The 18112-nt window shown below is 34.2% G+C and overlaps 1 protein-coding gene across 2 annotated transcripts in view; it reads left to right on the top strand.

Moving 5' to 3' along the window:
* Positions 1-17583, top strand: part of LOC149779800 (AN1-type zinc finger protein 1-like) — a 17799-nt gene extending 216 nt beyond the window's left edge. Inside the window, exons 2-8 of one of the 2 annotated variants that reach the window (XM_089936464.1) lie at positions 1308-1350; positions 2004-2043; positions 2440-2567; positions 4467-4576; positions 8818-9008; positions 11736-11816; positions 12466-17583. In XM_089936464.1, the coding sequence (XP_089792590.1) occupies positions 1308-1350; positions 2004-2043; positions 2440-2567; positions 4467-4576; positions 8818-9008; positions 11736-11816; positions 12466-12639 (767 nt within the window). In that variant the 3' untranslated portion in view covers positions 12640-17583. Of the gene's footprint in view, positions 1-1307; positions 1351-2003; positions 2044-2439; positions 2568-4466; positions 4577-8817; positions 9009-11735; positions 11830-12465 lie in introns of both variants that reach the window. The other variant, XM_089936465.1, reaches the window with a different exon arrangement.
* Positions 17584-18112: the final 529 nt, after the last annotated feature.

Raw genomic sequence — 18112 nt, 5'->3', positions numbered from 1 at the left:
TTCTTGGCTGTTATTAGATTTCGAGGTGGGGAACCATTGCATGTCAGTAAACCATCTGGTCTGTTTACTGTCTTAGATACTTTTAATACAGACATGAGTCATCTATAGCTGAATGATTTCTTATATTTTGTATCTGTTATACGTCAATTAATGTTTGAATATATCAATATTACCATTAGTGTGGCACCTTAAACATGCCTAGTCCTACGAATGAACACGCATCACATGTTGTTTTTATGTTTTGGGGCTGCGTCTTTACTGCCTGAATAAATTAAAGTCATGATGTTTTAGTCAGACTTTACTTAGCAGAAAATGCCGAAACTGGATAAAGTTTAAGTACGTTTTTTTTTTGAGGAAACGAATAAAACTATATAAATGTAAACCACTGTTTGTTATTGTTTGTGTGTGTGATATTTTGGTGTTACAGATTCAGTACAGTGGTGTCCAGTGTCCATATAGATGTTGTTCTATGGTATGCATAGTGAGTGAGTAGTACGTGAGTTGCTTGCATTGCACGTGCCTAACATGCAACCACCAATTACATTAACAAGTTCCCTGTTCCATTGATCACTCCTTCAAGTACTCAACATGAGTCAACTTCAACATTTCTGAGTGCAGTATGTCACTCAGTACTTTACAAATGATATCATAACAATTGTACATCAGAATACTACATGATATTGATAAGTTTTTAATAATTAAATTGTGATAGTTTAAAAATTAATTATGTGCCTTATCATTTTGTGAGTTGTCTGTGTGTGTTAAATTTGTTCAGTTTTAATTATTTTTATATTTCATGTGTATATGTTGTAGGTTTTCCTCTTCTTCATCTTCTTCTTCTTGTGATTCATTTAGTAATCATCAAGTCTTATTAAAGTACAAGAACCCACATAGATGTAACTTTGTTATTTCTCCCTTATACCCACTACATGTGCTATAATAATATTGAAGAAAGTATTTAAATAGCTTCATTTAATTCAAGATACTTATAATCCTTTTATACTGATTTCAGCATTACCAGTTTCCATCGCATTCCAGCAAGCTGAAATTTAGGCCAATGGAACTTGGAAACATACCCATTTGCTTGTATAAGAATTTGAATTTATTAGAAAAAAGACATCACAATAAGTAAAGTCTGAATAAAACATTGGCGACATCATGAATTTTGTTATTGGAATCCAGTGTTTATGTTTCTGAATTTTTTGTTACAAAGAAGACATAATGAAAACATAGATAAGACAAATGAATAGATTTGATGACTATCAAATCTATCAGCTTTTTGTGCTGTTTTTTATTTTCTTCTCCAGATTTCTTGCCATTCTGCTGTGATGGATGTTCAAAAATATTTTGGTAAGTGCTGTGACTTACTAGGTTAAATAAATAAAAAGTGTCTTACAGTATGCAGGAAAGATAGTTGTTGGACTATTATGTTCAGCATTATAAATTTTTCAGGTATGTCCTATTTGCAAAATGATCACCTTTATTAATATTTGTTTAAAAACATTATTTACCCAAGAATAATGTAGTAGTGTTGCAAATTAATTCTTTGCCAGGACAAAAGTGTTAATTATTTTGTTGGTAATAGTACAAGTATGTTAATTAATGTTTACTTCTATTCAACCTTCGCTAATTGTGAAGAGTTCAGAATGCATACAGTTAGGGATAGGGTTGAACATTGTACACAGAAAACTTTCTTGTGATAGTTCACTATCGTGTAATTTGAATAAACCTTTTAGGTTTTAAGTTTACCATTTTAACATTCTTAAACAGTTATAAATTTTACACTGTTATGTAGAACCTGTTCCTTAAATATCACTAATACACTTACAGATAATCTACAGTATTTACTAGTACCTTTTAAAATATCACTGATACACTTATTGATAGCATTCTTGTATTTATTAGTACCTGTTTAAAGCAGCAGCTGAATTTTAGAAGTGCTCTATGGTGATAATTGACCTTTCAGTTGATGTTAATACAGTAAAATTTTGTTTCCTTCTTAGTTCCAATCACAGACTTGAAGATTCCCATGACTGTACTAGGGTAAGATTAGCTCCTGTCATAGACTTGAAGATTCCAACAACTATACTATGGTAAATTTAGTTCCATCAGACTTGAGGATCCTCATAACTGTTCTAGAGTAAGTTTAGCTATTATCACCAACTTGAGGATTCCCAAGACTGTACTAGGATGAGTTTAACTCCGCTCACTGGCTCAAGGATTCATACCAGATTTACTGTGGCATTATTTCTTTAAAACTTGTTCACAGTATAAAGTATATATTGGATGAGTTTTGTGTTTTTTTATCAATCCTTGAGTCTTTATTGAACAAACATCAACATTTCTCTTTTTCATATACAGATTGTAACCCAGTATAGATGCAAATTGTTGTTAACACCTAAACAGGTATGCAAATAAAATTTCAATTTTTTTAAACAGGAGAATGTCACCTTACCATCTGGTACATACACAGGACCCAGGGGATATACCTGCTCCTTACAGGGATGTATAAATAGGGAGCTAACACCTATTGTATGTGAACATTGTCAGAAGTCCTTTTGTCTCAGGTAGGTTTTTTCATCTCTTGTTGGATATTTTGTCTGAGGTAGGGTCTTGTGGTTTAGGTGGGGTCTTGTCTCAGGTAGGGTATTTTGTCTCGGGTTCGATTTTTTTTTATTGATCATCAATGTATCAAAAGGCAAGGCGTAACTTAACAACGTCCATCTGTTCATCTTCAGACTGTCCCCAAAGATGCAGGGGGTTAAGGAATATCCCCACAGTCTGATGGCCAAGAAGCTTGAAGGTCAAGGCCATGGGGAGCAGCTGTTTAAATTATTACTGGATGATCAGTGGTTAGTGTTTCTCGATCGAATACATTCCACAATCACATTATGTTAGGAATATTAGCCTGCTACCTCACAAATCCAGCCCTGTTGAAAGTTGAAATTTTTCTTTTTTCTATTTCAGCATCTAAAGGTCAATAATTCTTGCTCATTACCTCACCCTGGCATTGCCAGATGTCACTAGTTTTTAGCTTTGCAGCGGTATTGGAGAACATCGTCCAGTTTATTCTTCAACAATCCAAGTGGTTAATGTTTCTTATCTGGTAGTGCTATTGATTCCATATTTGAATTGAGATCATGGTTAAGCTGTTTATCATGGGATACAGATATTGCTTGTGGAGTCAAATGGACATGATCACAGCTTCTTTTGCTTTTGGGGGAAAAAACTTGTATCATTTGTTTCTTGATAGAATATAGACTTCTAATCAGGTTCACCAGTGTGCTTGGGGAAGATGGATCCAGGCATTGATGGTCAAGGTCAGAGAATGCACTTTTGTTTCATTTTTAGGGTACATTGTTGAGAGCTGTATAAAGGCATGTATTATTATCAGATTTGCCACATATCAGCAGAGGTTGAAAGGTCAGAGGTTGTGGTCATAGTTGTTTATGTATATATTACTAGATGCAGTAACCTCATTGCAGATAAAACAAAAAGTTTATTAATTTTTCTTCCTGTAATGCCAGACATTTAAGACAGCAGAAAATATCAGTGTTAGCTGCTCATCAGGATACATTGAATGTAAATTCTAAAACATTAATGTTCTTTTTTTTCAGAAAAAGGGTGTAGGGTTTAAGGCAAGGCCAACAAGCTCTTTGATACAGAATGTTATCAGTGTCAAATTAAAATAACTAATCAGATATAATCGTTTCAATATATCACAGGTTCATTTATTATGAGTACTGATACTTGACTTGGGCTAATACTAATAGCGATGTTATTTGCTTGTCATTAAGTTATTCAATACTGCTTTATATGAATGAAAGTAATGCTTAAGATATTTTCCAATTCTGGAGCTGTTATCTTTGAAAATGAATGGGTTATAGATGTTCATTTTGTAAAGAAGAAATTATCAATTTTTAAGGCAGTGTATTTACAATTCTATATCTCAAAGTCTGTCTAGTACGATTTCTTGTATTCACATTTCTCTATTTCTCAGTCTATCTGTCTCCTGTGATTTCTTTTATTAACATTTCTCAGTCAATCAGTCCATCTGTCTACTGTGATTTCTTGTATTTTGATGGGTATCAGTTTTCTTGGTATTGCAAAGAATTATCATTTTGCTGTTACTTAACTGTAGGGAAGTGGAGAAGCAGTCATTTTGGGATTATAACCGTGTGAATATCTATCTATCTATCTGTCTGTCTGTCTGTTTGTCTGTCTGTCTGTCCATCCGTCCATCCATCCATCCATCCATCCATCTATATATCTATCTATCTTTTTTTCTTTCTTTTCATCTTATATTGTATTTATCACCACATCCTTTTATTTATCTGTCTTGTAAACATTCTTCCTTTTATCTTTACATCAACAACACTCAAAAAACTCCTTGTTTTGCCAGAAAATTGTATTGCCCAGTGCATTATTTCAAACTGATCTTCACATGCTATGACATTTTGTTTCAGCCATCGTTATCAGCAGGATCATACTTGTGCGGAACTTGAGGAGAATAGAAATGCTGAGTCATCAGAACAAGTCACATCCAGGACTGCCGAACATATAAAAAATATCATAGGTATAAAAATGTCTTCTAATACTTAAGAATATTTTATTGCTTCCTGTAAGTAGGAACCATGCTTGTTCAGTGGCGATCTGCTGGACTCAGAATTGGAATTGATGAATCAACACAACCATTCACATCCCAAAACATGTTAGAAATACAGTAAGTAGAAAATGTCTGGTAATACATAAGTATGTTTTATGACCTCCTGCAAGATGGAGCCATTCTACCATAGTGGTAGAGTAATGGATGTGTAACCAAACAAAAAGATTGCAGGATAAGATTCGACCCAGACCAGTTGATGTGGTGTGTTGCTAGGCAAGGAACTTTGTTCCTGTTGTCTTGGCACCAACTTGTCAATGATGTGCTGATGTGCCTTGAAGTCAAACAACCTGTTCAGTACTCAGCTGTAAGGTAAATGGGGATATAGGGATCAGTATTCAGCTGCAAGGTAAATGGGGATATAGGGCAAGGTAAATGTGGATACAGGGATCAGTACTCTGCTGCAAGGTAAATGGGGATATGGAGCAAGGCAGATGGGGATATAGGGTTCATTACTTTGATGCAAAGTAAATAAAGATATAGGATTCAGTACTTGATGCAGAGTAAATAGGGTTATAGGGATCAGTACTCCACTGCAAGGTAAATGGGGATATAGGGTTCATTACTCATTTGCATGGTAAATGGGGATATCGAGTTCATGCACACATTTACCTGAAAATTTTGAGTCTAAAGGGTCATGGTCTTTCCAGGTCTCTGACAAACAAATTTTGTATAATGTTAGGTCCATCTCAAAGGTCCATACTCACTACATGTCACAACGTTCCAGTTACACACCATTTTGTTGTATGACAGGTGATGGAGAGTATACATGGTGATTTATGGGGTCATAGTCTTGTGATTAGCTTATATAATACATGGGGTATAATACAGCAGACCTTGGTAACCCTGTCAATAATGTCATGGAATCCAGTAGGTCCAGCAAACCTTGGTAACACTATAAATAATGCCATGGATTCCAGTAGATCCAGCAAACCTTGATAACCCTGTCAATAATGTCATGGATTCCAGTAGATCCAGCAGACCTTAATAACCCTGTCAATAATGTCATGGATTCCAGTAGAACCAGCAAACCTTGGTAACCCTGTCAATAATGTCATGGAATCCAGTAGAACCAGCAAACCTTGGTAACCCTGTCAATAATGTCATGGATTCCAGTAGATCCAGCAGACCTTGGTAACTCTATCAATAATGTCAAGGAATCCATCGATCCAGCAAACCTTGGTAACACTATAAATAATGTCATGGATTCCTGTATATCCAGCAAACCTTGATAACCCTGTAAATAACAGCATCAGTTCCAGTAGATCCAGCAATCTAGGTAATCATGTCAATAATGTCATGGATTCCAGTAGATCCAGAAAACCTTGATAACCCTGTAAATAATGTCATGGATTCCACAAGATCCAGCAAACCTTGGTAACCCTATAAATAAGGTCATGGATTCCAGTAGATCCAGCAAATCTTGGTAACCCTGTCAATAATGTCATGGAATCCAGTAGATCCAGCAAACCTTGGTAACACTATAAATAATTTCATGGATTCTAGCAGATCCAGCTACCCTTTGTAACCCGGTAAATAAGATTATGTAATCCAGTATATCCAGCAAACCGTGGTAACCCTGTCAATAATGTCATGGAATCCAGTAGATCCAGCAAACCTTGGTAACACTATAAATAATGTCATGGATTCTAGTAGATCCAGCTACCCTTTGTAACCCTGAAAATAACGTCATGGATTCCAGTAGATCCAGCAAACCTTGCTAACCCTGTAAATATCATGGATTTCAGTAGATCCAGGAAACTTTGGTAACCCTGTAAATGTCAAGGATTTCAGTAGATCCAGGAAACCTTGGTAACCCTGTCAATAATGTCATGAATTCTGGTAGATCCAGCAAACCTTGGTAACCCTGTACATAATGTCATGGATTCCATTAGATCCAGCAAACCTTGGTAACCCTGTAAATGACATGGATTTCAGTAGATCCAGGAAACTTTCGTAACCCTGTAAATGTCAAGGATTTCAGTAGATCCAGGAAACTTTCGTAACCCTGTAAATATGGTCATGGATTCCCATAGATCAAGCTTATTCAATGTCTCGTCAGTGTAATTTGACATGTCAGATTTAGTTGAGATTCAACAAGCCTTGATAACATTATGCCACAGACACTAAAAACTTTTATTAAATGGTGATCATGTTGCATCAATCTAGTAAATGATAATGTGGATCATTGGAAATTGAACTCTTTTGACATCTGATTTCTGTATATACGCAGGCCAGTTTGGGCTGGAATCCAAATTAAACTATTTTTGATAAAGTTAAGCTGCAGAAAACAGAATTAGGCAGACAGAAAATCAGGGTCAGTAACTGAAATCAGTGATGATACAGAAATAGAGATTTTTCAGTGTTTCATCAAATAAAGCTGCACACCCAGTTTGGTTCATATCCAGGGACTCCTACTAAAGTCAGCTTGTGAAAACCAAATAGACAGATGGTCATATAGATGAATAAACAACATTATAATAAGGCTGTGGTCATAGGGTTAATTGGCAGATGGACATACAAATAGATGAATGAACAACAACGTTACTATTGGGCTTGGGTTATATGGCTGATGGACAGATGGGCAAAGAAATAGATGAATGAACATCATTATTACTATAGGGATCTGGTCATAGGGTTAATTGACAGATGGGCATACAGATAGATGAATGAACAACATTACTGTATAGTGTAGTTAGAGGGTTAATTGACAGATGGGCATACAGATAGATGAATGAACAACATTACTGTAGAGCTGTAGTTAGAGAGTTAATTGACAGATGGGCATACAGATAGATGAATGAACAACATTACTATGGTGCTGTAGTTATAGGGTTAATTGACAGATGGGCATACAGATAGATGAATGAACAACATTACTATGGTGCTGTAGTTATAGGGTTAATTGACAGATGGGCATACAGACAGATGTATACAGACAGATGTATGAACATTACTGTTGAGCTGTAGTTAAAGGGTTAATTGACAGATGGGCATACAGACAGATGTATACAGATAGATGAATGAACAATATTACTATGGTGCTGTAGTTATAGGGTTAATTGACAGATGGGCATACAGAGAGATGTATGAACAACATTACTGTAGAGCTGTAGTTATAGGGTTAATTGACAGATGGGCATACAGACAGATGTATACAGATAGATGAATGAACAGTATTACTGTCGAGCTGTAGTTATAGGGTTAATTGACAGATGGGCATACAGATAGGTGAATGAACAACATTACTATAGACCTGTAGTACTGTTATAGGGTTAATTGACAGATGAATAATATTACTGTAGAGCTGTAGTTAAGGGTTAATTGACAGATGTGCATACAAAAAGATGAATGAACAATATTACTGTAGAGCTGTAGTTATAGGGTTAATTGACAGATGGACATACAGATGTATGAACAACATTACTATGGTGCTGTAGTTATATGGCTGATGACCAGATGGGCATAGAAGTGGATGAATGAACAACATTACTGTAGGTCTCAAGTGATAGGGTTAATGGACAGATATATATACAGATAGACGAATGAACAACAACATTATTTCTTTGGGACTCTGCCAACTTCATTAAGCAGGACTTTATTAAACTGTGTACAAATTATTTCCAAAATGAGTTTTGTAAGATCATACAGAATAGCTCTACTATATGTGATTGCAGTGTTTGCTAATGTTACATGATTACATTCATCAAATGGGCTGAAAAAGCCTGTGTATGTGAGATGATATGGTGTTAAGACTGGCATGTGACATGTGACCTTTCCTAGATTCTGAAAAGCTTATTTCTCACTTACAATGCATGATAATCTTTGGCATGCAACTGTATGGGTTCTGAACTACTAATTATGCAGTTAAAGTTGGTTGTCATAACCTACAGTGAAAACCTCTTGAGACAAAGCCATTGAGACTAAATTGAATTTAGTACTTAGGTGATTTCAGTTTATTGAGGTATTTTTGTCACCTTAGAATTATTATGTGGTGACAGTTATTCTCTTAGAAGTAAACATGAAAATGTCAATACATCGTTTTAGCTGTGAAAATGATGATTTCATTCCTACATTGAAGATCTGACCCATTTTGGTGACATTCTTATTCAGATACATTGATTCCACTATTTTTCCTTTCTTTTTTATGTAAGTATCAAAACCTGCCATGGTAAGGAAACCTAAGGGAGCTAAATCCAACAAAACTGCAGCCAGACTTTCTCTTATGAAAATGAAGATGTCAGCTGTTGGAGAAAAAGGAATTCCAGAGGAAGAAAAAGTTTATTTATGCGTCTACCTTCCTCAGGAAAATAAAGAAAAGGAAATAACTATGTATTTCTCTAAGGTAAAGAAACAAGTGAGGTGCATTGTTGAATCCATTATTATTATTATTATTTTTATTATTATTATTATTATTATTATTATTATTATTAAGTCTAAGTTAGCATTTGTTCAGATACAGAAGTATCAGATGTCCAGTGTAATTGATTTAAGGAATTACAGAAATGTTTTGTTACTCAACCTTATTTAGGAAAAACCCAATACTCATGGTTCCATAAAGACTAGCTCTTCTACATCAATCAGGTTTACATAAAGACTGGATCAATGACATTCCTAAGGGTTGTATGCAGACTGGGACTACTATATTCCTCAGGCTCACATACAGACTGGGTACACTACCTTCCTCAAGGTTGCATACAGACTGCATCTACTACATTCCTTAGGGTTGCACACAGACTGGGTCTACTACATACCTCATATTTGCATATTGACTGGGTCTGCGACATTCCTAAGAGTTACATACAGACTGGGTCTACTACATTCCTCAGGGTCACTTACAGACTGGTTCTACTACATTCTTCAGGCTCGCATACAGACTGGGTACACTACCTTCCTCAGGGTTGCATATAGACTGGGTTCACTATACTGCTTTGCATCAGACATTGAAATGTAGCACATAATTAGTGCAGAAATTCTCAGCTAATAGAGACTTGCACATTCTAAAAATACTAGTTGGTAGAGTATTGATTAAAATATTGGTGTCTGTCATATTCATATTTGACTTGGCTGTAATATAAAATAATGGTATGTACCAAACATGCCCAGGACAGATATCTCTACATAGGTTGAAAGTGAAACAATTTTGAACAATGCTATTTATTAAATGTATAGTAAAACTTCCCTTAAACTAATGAATTTTGGGAACGCTACTTTTGGCAGATTTAAATATAAGGCCTGTTTTTAGCAGCTGAAAAATCTCACTCTTTTAATGCTTGTGGTTTGTTCCTATAGACAGTTGAAAATCTTAAAAAATGCACTCATTGAGTCAGGCATTTACAGGTTTTTACTTGCCAGAATAAACTCTTATGCACCCAGTTATTATAGAAATATAACAGTTGATGATGTTAATCACTTGAATTTGATATGTGAAAGACTATTCTCAAACTTCCTTTCTGACACCATTTATAAGGAATTCGGATTAAGACCAGACTGCTTTCTTTCTGGTAAGCATTTGTTAATGATGAAGACTATCGATAAAGTGTTTGTATGAACTTGATGGCATAAAGTAGAAACAAAGTTCCAGTAGAAAGGATGAACTTGATGGCATAAAGTAGAAACAAAGTTCCAATAGAAAGGATGAACTTGATGGCATAAAATAGAAACAAAGTTCCAGTAGAAAATATGAACTTGATGACATAAAATAGAAACAAAGTTCCAGTAGAAAGTAAAAACTTGATGGCATAAAATAGAAACAAAGTTCCAGTAGAAAATATGAACTTTCAAGGAACAAACTATTATTCTCAGCAGAAAATCCTTTTTTCCAGAGTAATGTTCTCAACAGAACATGCTTTTTTGCAGGATAATATTTTTATTTCAGAGTAACATTCTCAATAGAGCATCCATTTTTAGGATAATAGATTTCTTGACAGAACATCCTCTTCTTGCAGAATGTCCTTTTTTATTGAAGAGTAACATTCTTAACAGAACATGATTTTTGTTAAAGAATAACACTGGTAAGCACTGAATCAGGAAGTTGCCTGAATTTTCTTTTACCATTTCAAGTTGGGCTAGTAAACTTCAGCCCAGTTCTCTACATACAATAGTTATGCCAAAGTGAGGGTTAAACCATCTTTTGATTGGTGTCATGTAACCTTTGCAGATTTGACTATCATGAAATGCTTGAAATGGTCACTTAATCAGATTTATGAAAAATTGTTTTCATTTTACTTATTTACATTGCAGCGTCACATTGTATTTTGAAACTCTTGGGATAAGAAATTCATGCAGTTTCATAGTTAGACACACACATACACAAACACACACACACACACACACACACACACATACAAGAAATGCTTAATAAATGGTTATTGTATCAGTCAATGCCACTGATTATCTTAGTTGTAAAACATATGAACCAAGTTAGCTTATCTGGCTAACCTTACCAGAAATCATCGTAGTACAAAGGCCTTTGACTTTTATAGAGTTGATGCCAAGTCACCATCAAGTTTGTCCACTAGAACTAAAATCAAATTTTGAAGTGGCTTCCCAAAAGGTGCTGAACAAATTTGACAGCATGGTGATCCCCCATGAGATATGGCTGACATTATAGAAATGCTATAAAAATGACTTTTTCTCAAACACTGCTGAGCATGGATCAAATTTGATTGATATTTTTTGGCACTAAGGCATTTTAGTTTTGTACAGTTGATGTTCATCAGCCATCAGCTATGACTTTCATTACAAAAACTAGATAAACTTTAACATCACTTCTGTAAAATGGCTGAACAGAATTCAGCTGAGTTTGATAGAAAACATCTTGTCATGTACAAAATAATAATGATCCTCCATCAAATATGGTCACTGTTACTAAAAATAGAACAATTAATTATGACATTTTGCAGTTTTTCTACTTTTAGTAATTGCAGTCATTTTTGATGCATATCAACATGATAAATATACACTTTAAAGATTTTCATGCCCGGATGCTCTCTTGGTAACAATTGATGAATCATGGAGAACTTATTCATATAGCTGGGTAATATTAATTTAATGAATTTTACTTTATCAGGTTTGGAGTGTTGGTCATGTGGTAGATTGTATAGCTGATAAAGTAGGCCTCAGAAATGACAACAACCAGCAACATAGTAAGGTCAGTATAAAAGGTAAATAGGCTGAACAGTGACAACAATGGGTAACATTGTATAAAAAATAAGTAGACCTCAACAGTGACAACAATGGGTAACATTGTATAAAAAATAAGTAGACCTCAACAGTGACAAAAATGGTTAACACTGTATAAAAAATAAGTAGACTTCAACAGTGACAAAAGATGGGTAACATTGTATATAAAATAAGTAGACTTCAACAGTGACAAAAATGGGTAACATTGTATAAAAAATAAGTAGACCTCAACAGTGACAAAAGATGGGTAACATTGTATAAAAAATAAGTAGACCTCAGAAATGACAACAACTTTAAGCACAATAAGATTGGTGTAAAAGATTGTTTTTGATTTTTCATAAGCTTAATAAAATTGAATCCCATCATGTAAATGTAAATTTCCTTAAAATAATCATTGGTCTGCCTCTTAAAACATTTAGTTAGGAATAAAACAGATTTTATGTCACTTTAATAATTTTTCTGAAATTATTAACTTGGGTCAGAATGTGCTCATATGAAATATCTTGGTCAGATTTTAAATTAAACATATTCTTGACAAAATCACAATGTTGGTGTGAGTAAATTTAATATGGATACTTTGTTACTATGTTAATCTGTATTTTATGTTTCATTTGCAGAAACTTCGACTGTTTACATCGGGTGATGGAAATCTTTTACCAACAGAACAAACCTTAGAGAACCTTGTACAAGAAAACATTTTATTTAGTGGTTCTTCTTTGATTCTAGAATATGTGGACAATTCCTGTCTCTCTCTTAATAATATTGATATTTATACTAAGAAAATATCCTAGCACTGAGTTTGTGAAGTTTTTCTATGTTTGTAAATTAAACACCATAAACATTTAAGATAATGAAATTATACTCAAATTCCATTGTGCATACACTATGAGGTAAATTACATTTTAGTTTACTAACAACAGAATCAGTCTTAATGGTTAGATGCTGCTGTAATGTACAGAGTTCCTGATATGCTATATTAAAGATTGTTTAGGTATGAGTTCATCATATAGACTTCCTGATATGCTATATTAAAGATTGTTTAGGTATGAGTTCATCATACAGACTTCCTGATATACTATATTAAAGATTGTTTAGGTATGAGTTCATCATATAGACTTCCTGATATGCTATATTAAAGATTGTTTAGGTATGAGTTCATCATATAGACTTCCTGATATACTATATTAAAGATTGTTTAGGTTTGAGTTCATCATATAGATTTCCTGATATACTATATTAAAGATTGTTTAGGTTTGAGTTTATCATACAGACTTCCTGATATACTATATTAAAGATTGTTTAGGTATGAGTTTATCGTACAGACTTCCTGATATACAATATTAAAGATTGTTTAGGTATGAGTTTATCATACAGTCTTCCTGATATACAATATTAAAGATTGTTTAGGTATGAGTTTATCATACAGTCTTCCTGATATACTATATTAAAGATTGTTTAGGTATGAGTTTATCATACAGTCTTCCTGATATGCTATATTAAAGATTGTTTAGGTTTGAGTTTATCATACAGACTTCCTGATATACTATATTAAAGATTGTTTAGGTTTGAGTTTATCATACAGTCTTCCTGATATACTATATTAAAGATTGTTTAGACATGAGTTTACCATACAGACTTCCTGATATACTATATTAAAGATTGTTTAGACATGAGTTTACCATACAGACTTCCTGATATACTATATTAAAGATTGTTTAGGTATGAGTTTATCATACAGTCTTCCTGATATACTATATTAAAGATTGTTTAGGTATGAGTTTATCATACAGTCTTCCTGATATGCTATATTAAAGATTGTTTAGGTTTGAGTTTATCATACAGACTTCCTGATATACTATATTAAAGATTGTTTAGGTTTGAGTTTATCATACAGTCTTCCTGATATACTATATTAAAGATTGTTTAGACATGAGTTTACCATACAGACTTCCTGATATACTATATTAAAGATTGTTTAGACATGAGTTTACCATACAGACTTCCTGATATACTATATTAAAGATTGTTTAGGTATGAGTTTATCATACAGTCTTCCTGATATACTATATTAAAGATTGTTTAGGTATGAGTTTATCATACAGTCTTCCTGATATGCTATATTAAAGATTGTTTAGGTTTGAGTTTATCATACAGACTTCCTGATATACTATGTTAAAGATTGTTTAGGTTTGAGTTTATCATACAGTCTTCCTGATATACTATATTAAAGATTGTTTAGACATGAGTTTACCATACAGACTTCCTGATATACTATATTAAAGATTGTTTAGACATGAGTTTACCATACAGACTTCCTGATATACTATATTAAAGATTGTTTAGGTTTGCGTTTATCATACAGACTTCCTGATATACTATATTAAAGATTGTTTAGGTTTGAGTTTATCATACAGACTTCCTGATATACTATATTAAAGATTGTTTAGGTATGAGTTTATCATACAGACTTCCTGATATACTATATTAAAGATTGTTTAGGTTTGAGTTTATCATACAGACTTCCTGATATGCTATATTAAAGATTGTTTAGGTTTGCGTTTATCATACAGACTTCCTGATATACTATATTAAGGATTGTTTAGGTATGAGTTTATCATACTCTGAATCTGTAATTATCATGAATTCAATTTGATGGGTACCACTTCTTGTGGATTTTGTTGTTACTGCATGGCACAAATTTGAAGACCAAATTTACAATAATTCTTTCTTGAAAAAAATAGAACCCTTCATCAGTCCACAAAGAAGTACTGAAAAAACAGAGTCTTTCATCAGTCCACAAAGATGTACTGAAAAAATTGTCATTTTTCCAAAGTATTGATACCCACAGAAGTAAATTCATGATAACTAAAGACGTCTTTGAGTTCTTTTCTGCCTTGCATAAAAATGAGTTATGTCCCTTTGCCCATCTGTCCATTTTTTTCAGCGGTCTTTCTATTGTAAAATCTTATTTGTATATCTTTGTTTAATTTACTGATTTTGCCAGATGGTGAAGAATCTTCATTGTGAAGTTACACTGTAGGTGTGAGCATCCATATTGTTAGTACATGTTGCTGGTTTTTTGTTGAGAGACATCAGTTATATCAATCTTTGTGCACAGTGCAAACATCATCCTATCTGTATGTCCATGGCATTATTTTGTTTAATTACTTATGAATCTGTGACAGAAACTTTGACATGGGGGTGTCCACTATTGTGAGAAGTCAAACCAGATGGAATGTTGTATTTGGATTGACCCATTTGAATTTGAAATACATAATGTACAATGGATCTTGCAAGTAGCACACTAAGACATTTTTTTACATAAAGCTTTGTCCGAAAATGGCTGGAAATCTATTTTTAAAAATCCAGCATGGTGCTATAACTCTTTGAATACTTTAAAGAAAGATAAAGACTGCTGAAACAAATTAATTCATATTAAATGTCATTTATATAAAACTCAGTTGAAATTCAGTTTGAAACATACAGGATCTTGTTAAGAAACAACATTTTGAAGTCAGTAAAATACCAAAACAGTTTGACTTACATAAATGGTACTAACAGTTGCCTCACTAGGGATTCGGCATTAAGAGGTTAGTTTTAGGACTAATCGGCCTGGTATCAGGATAATGTGTCTTGGTGGGACACCATGCTACATGTCTGCAGCATGATGCATCCATGCCAACCTTTACATTTTTGGCATAATCATTACGCTTTTTTCCACACAATTACACATTATGTGTAAACATATTCATACTAAGCGTTTTCAGTATATCCCCCTCCCAAAAGAATTAATCTGTTTTCTCAATTTTTATTAACATCCCACTAATCCCACAGACCGTATTCTAGAAAAGACAGCTTCTATGCAACTACGACATAAGAGTACCTTGTCCGTAGACTTGCATGCACTTTCCTAACAGTACTATGTTATACTTACCGCTCTGGTGGCCTAGTGGTTAGAGCATCCGCCTCGGAAGCGGGAGGCTATGGGTTCGAACCCCAGCCGAGTCATACCAAAGACTTACAAAAATGGTACTAACAGCTGCCTCACTAGGTGCTCAGCATTAAGAGGTTAGTGTTAGGACTGGTTGGCCTGGTGTCATGATAATGTGACTGGGTGGGACATCATGCTACATGTCTGTGGCATGATGACCCAGTGCTAGATATCACTGTAAACTGCCACACTGCAGACATCATGGTGATATGACTGAAATTTTTTTAAAGCTACGTTAAAAATCTTAATCACACACATGTTCTATTTATAGCTGCTGCCCTATTTCCAAGAAACATGCTGGTTTCAACTTTCAAACATTTAACCTCAGTTTCTGTTTATAGTAGATGTATGCCTTAGTTAGGAGAGAACAAACTGGTTTTCTAATTTATAATCTTTGGTCGCAGATTCTTTGTTCTAATTCATATCTGGTACAGAACCAGTCTGGAGGTATTTGGTGCTAGAAGTCATCATATTTATTATAGTGGATGCATGTGTTAGAGCAAAGATGTTTTTCAAGTAGTTTCACAGATGGATTAGAAAAAGATGAAAAACCAATTCAAAGATGAATACATGAATTACATAATACAATGTTCCATTCTAGGGCAGCTTCATGCCCATTGCAGGCTGTGTGGAAAGGATTTTAATATTGGTCTTGGTGGTAAAACAAAGAAACCTTGAGTTAGCTCTTTTTTACTAACTCCAATATGAAGGTAACTTCTTGTTTACAGCAGAACTCAATTGTGGAGATGAATTTTATAAATGCAGATGTGTTGTTTATCGAGTTCTTTACAGAACATGGACTACCCCTAGCGCCGTAGCAGTAGAAGACTACATTGGTCCTTTGTTCAAACAAATGTTTCTTGATTCCAAAATTGCAGAAAATATGCATGTGCAAGAACAAAATCATCTAATATTATTTGGTGTTTAGCAGAATATACTTCACTTAAAATTGCAGAAGTCATGAAAATTGGGTCATTTAGTATTGCCACAGACAGGACAGGAGTAGTGATTATGATGACAAAAAGTTGTCCTCAGTCTGTGTTAGAGGCTTCGACAATGAAAAGGGCAAAGTCAGAAGTGCTCTTCTTTCATTACCAGAACTAACAGTAGATTCCACTGGAGAAAACATTTTTGATTTGCTTGATAATGCTTTGAATAAACATGAATTGGCAGAACTGTATGAGGTTTTCAGCTGATAATGCATCAGTGATGACTGGAATTCGTAAAGGAGTTGCATTCTATGTTTTGAAAAATGTCTCCATCAGTGTACATATCAGGTTGTCCCTGTCATTTAATGCACCTTGCTGCAGGAAAGGCTGCCGATAAATTAGAAGGAGAACTCCAGAAGTATCAAGTTGGCATTCTACCTGACAATGTACTTCATGCAGACAGAGTTGATGAGCAATGGTACCTTATTTCCCAGCTAAAAGACCCAATAACTGGAAGATATAAATTTCCTCATCTTTGTTAGGTTATGAAAGGAATATTGGTTCTTTACCATTCTAATGCTGACTGTGAGAGATTTTTCAGTATTGTTAACAAAAATAAAACTGAATTCAGATCCAGCTCAGTAACCCAGCACTTAGTGCTCTACTGGTTTGCAAAACATTCGTAGTCTCAGCTGATACAAAGTATTTTGAGAGTCTGTTGCTTTCTAAAGCTGAAAGTGTTATATATGAAAACTTGAAGCAGTAATTGATGTTAAAAGGTCAGAGGGGTAAATAAATAATTTTGTACATATGCTTATTGAATTTTATCATGTTATGTGTGGGTTACTCTTTTTCTGTTAGGATTACTCTTTTTGTCCACTTAGATTACACTTTTTCCTAGCCAGTGGTTGGCATGTATGATGATGCCCCTGTGGTAGACATCACTATAAACTGCCACACGGCAGACATCATAGCAATATGACTGAAATTTTTTTAAAGCTACATTAAAAATTTAAAATACACACACATACACACACCAAAAAAGTTTTAACCGTGATGTGTCATGCTGATCATAACTTGTTGACTTAGGGCTATGTGCCAAATCTGGTAAAACTCTTGGAGAAGCTGTTGTCCATAAACTGCAATTATGGTTACTTGGGGGACATAACTCTCAATAAATGATGGCCACGGGGATACCAACTAGGATGTAAACAATCCAATTTCAAGGACAACTTGTCTATATGAACTTGCACTCAATCACATTCCTATTGGATCATTGTCAGATATTTACATGAGACATTTTAGAGGCTGCATTTAAATAAAATTACATTGAAACTCTGCCCA

The sequence above is a fragment of the Sinohyriopsis cumingii genome, chromosome 16 (assembly GCF_028554795.1).
Source record: "Sinohyriopsis cumingii isolate HCF-2022 chromosome 16, ASM2855479v2, whole genome shotgun sequence".
Lineage (NCBI taxonomy): Eukaryota > Metazoa > Mollusca > Bivalvia > Unionida > Unionidae > Sinohyriopsis > Sinohyriopsis cumingii.
Note: the sequence above shows the minus strand (reverse complement) of the source record. Positions and strands in the feature narration are given on the sequence as shown.